Source organism: Condylura cristata, unplaced genomic scaffold, assembly GCF_000260355.1.
Source record: "Condylura cristata isolate star-nosed mole 26May11 unplaced genomic scaffold, ConCri1.0 scaffold00068, whole genome shotgun sequence".
NCBI lineage: Eukaryota > Metazoa > Chordata > Mammalia > Eulipotyphla > Talpidae > Condylura > Condylura cristata.
The window spans coordinates 161,404-163,786 of record NW_004567169.1 but is presented as its reverse complement, the minus strand read 5'-3'; the positions used below and the strand labels follow the sequence as shown (position 1 = coordinate 163,786).

Below are 2,383 nucleotides of genomic sequence, written 5' to 3'. Positions count from 1 at the left end.
CGGGGGTGGGGGGTGGGGGGTGGAGCTTGACGGTAGTGGGGTGTCGGTGGGCGCCTGCCGAGGCGCTGCTGCCCTCCGGATCCTGCGGTTTTGAGCGCCCAGGCTCGGCCCCTCCTCTGGTTCCTGTCCAGGGCCGCCGGCCTGAGGTGGCCTGTGGGGCTGGGCGGGGCGGCCAGACTGGACAGACACTCCCGGCTCAGGCAGAAGGAGGTGGGGGTGCTCAGGCCTGCCCTCCAGCCTCATCACCTGCAGGTGTCCCTCGGCCCGGGTGTCCCTCCCGGGGGGCTGTGCTGCGGGGAGGCGCTTCCAGCTGGCGCCTCTGAGAAGGGGCCGGAGGGCAGCCAGCTGCTGTGGCCAAGGAAGGGGTGTGGGCAGGTACTGAGAGGGACACTTGACCACCCTGGGGCGGGGCAGAGCAGGAAAAGAGCAGGGTGCCCCTGCCCTGGCCCCTCAGGTCTGTGGGACACACCCGCCCGACGGCTGCAGCGGAAGCCTGCAGAGAGCAGGGGTGTGTGTGGGCGCCAGCCTGGGCCAGGCCCTCGCTCCACCCTGGGGCTGCAGCCCAGCTGGCCTGGGCACCTGCTGGAAGTGTGAACCCTGTGTCGGCGAGGTGGGCGGTGCTGGGACACATGTGCTCTGACACTGGTGACGGCCGAGCCGGTCCAGAGCTGCCGGCAGGAAGGGCCGGCGGGAAAGCGACAGTGCAGGAGGCTCAGCGGACGCCTGCACCCGTGGGGCCTTGGCGGCCCAGGGGCTGGCCCGGAGCCCCTGCCACACGCAGACAGCACAGCCCGCGGGGCCAGGGGTGCCGGGGCTCCCGAGAGCCCCTCCCACTGCGGGGGCGGACGGGCGTGGGGGGGCAGCGGTGAACCGGAGGCTGCAGGGGCGGGCCGCCCAGTGCCCAGCGGGACACGCGCCTGGGGCACAGCAGGGCGTCACGGCATGAGGGGACTGCGGTGTCCTCACTGGGAGATGAGCGTGAGCGAGCCCGGCCGGGCAGACGCGGGAGGCCGTCGTGCAGGGCCCCAGGCCAGCCGGCCCCGGGAGGCTCCTGCTGCCTTCCGGGCCAAGAGCCATCGCGCAGCCCCCAGTGCGGGCCGGGCCTGGCGGGTCAGCTGCAGCGTGGGCTTCCGTGTCCTCACGCCGCTGTCCCTGGGCGCGGTGGGGAGCCCCGACCGGGATTCAGGCCAAAACCTCCCTTTCCGCAGAAGAGCGAGTTCCACAAGCTGGCGGACGCGAAGGTGTTTCTGAGCGACTGCCTGGCCTGCGACAGCTGCGTGACCGCAGAGGAGGGCGCCCGGCTCGCCCAGCAGAACGCCGAGGACTTCTCCCGAGTCCTGAGCCTGAACCAGGTGCGGCTCCTGGGCGCGGGCCGCGGCCTCCCTGCGGGAGAGGAAGCCGCAGCCCTGCAGGTGCCAGTGCGGGGTGGCTGCGGGGAGCCCCAGAGACCCTGGTCTGGTGTGAGCCCGCGGCGAGCCCGGGGCACGCAGCCCCTCGTCTGGCCGTCCCCGCCCGCAGTCGGGCCCTGTAGGTCAGCTTAGGGCGGAGCGGCCAGCCTGGTGCGGACGCCCCGTACGTCCCCCTAGAACAAGGCTCTGTTGGAGCTCAGCGGGACCCTGACACAGCTTGGAGCCTCTGAACTGCCTGCAGGGCCCCACGACCCCTAAAAGCAGCTGTGCCCCTCCATATCCGCAGGGATGGCCGCACCCTGCGAGCACCCGAGCACACCCGACAGCGGAGGGTCAGTGTGCTGGCGGGCTCCTTGCTCGCCCGTGGGGCCCACAGCCGCCGCCGGCTCTGACCGCAGGCGTCGAGCAGACTGCGGGCTGCGGTCACGGGGGGCCACGGGGCCGGGCCGCGCTCCCCGAGCAGTGTGAGAGTGCCTGCACGGCCTCTGCTGGGCAACTCGGTCTGGCCGGGGTGGGGCCAGTGCAGTGACGGCAGATGGGCCTGGGGCCTGGACGCCCCGACCTGTGGGCGCGCGTGGACAGTGTTTCTGGAGTGGGCGGAAGGAGGGCCCCGTGCCTCGGGGCGGCGTCTGAGGTGACCGGGGCTGAGGCCCCGAGGCGCTCGGCTGGGCGTGCGTCCCTCCGCGGGGCTCCGCGTTCCCTCAGGGGTCGTCGTTTTTCTGCAGACACCCAGGCTCGCCAGCGGGACTGGCCTAAGCCGCCCGGTCCTCTCCCCGCACGGAGGCGCTGGCGCCCTGACGGCCGCCTCCCCCCCAGGAACCCGACGCCTCGCAGCACAAGGTGCTGGCAGTGTCCGTGTGCCCCCAGGCCCTGCCGTACTTCGCTGCCAAGTTCAGCCTCAGCGTGGCCGACGCGTCCCGGAGACTCTGTGGCTTCCTCAAGAGCCTGGGTGAGCGGCGCCGCCCGAGGCGGCC

The 2,383-nt window shown here is 73.0% G+C and overlaps 1 protein-coding gene across 1 annotated transcript in view; it reads left to right on the top strand.

The window, feature by feature from the left end:
- The window catches only part of NARF (nuclear prelamin A recognition factor), a 3,365-nt gene extending 988 nt beyond the window's left edge, over positions 1–2,377 (top strand). The window contains exons 2-3 of the mRNA XM_012734735.1: positions 899–1,352; positions 2,135–2,377. Of these exons, the coding sequence (XP_012590189.1) occupies positions 899–1,352; positions 2,135–2,362 (682 nt within the window). The 3' untranslated portion in view covers positions 2,363–2,377. The remainder of the gene's footprint in view (positions 1–898; positions 1,353–2,134) is intronic.
- The last annotated feature ends 6 nt before the right edge of the window (positions 2,378–2,383 follow it).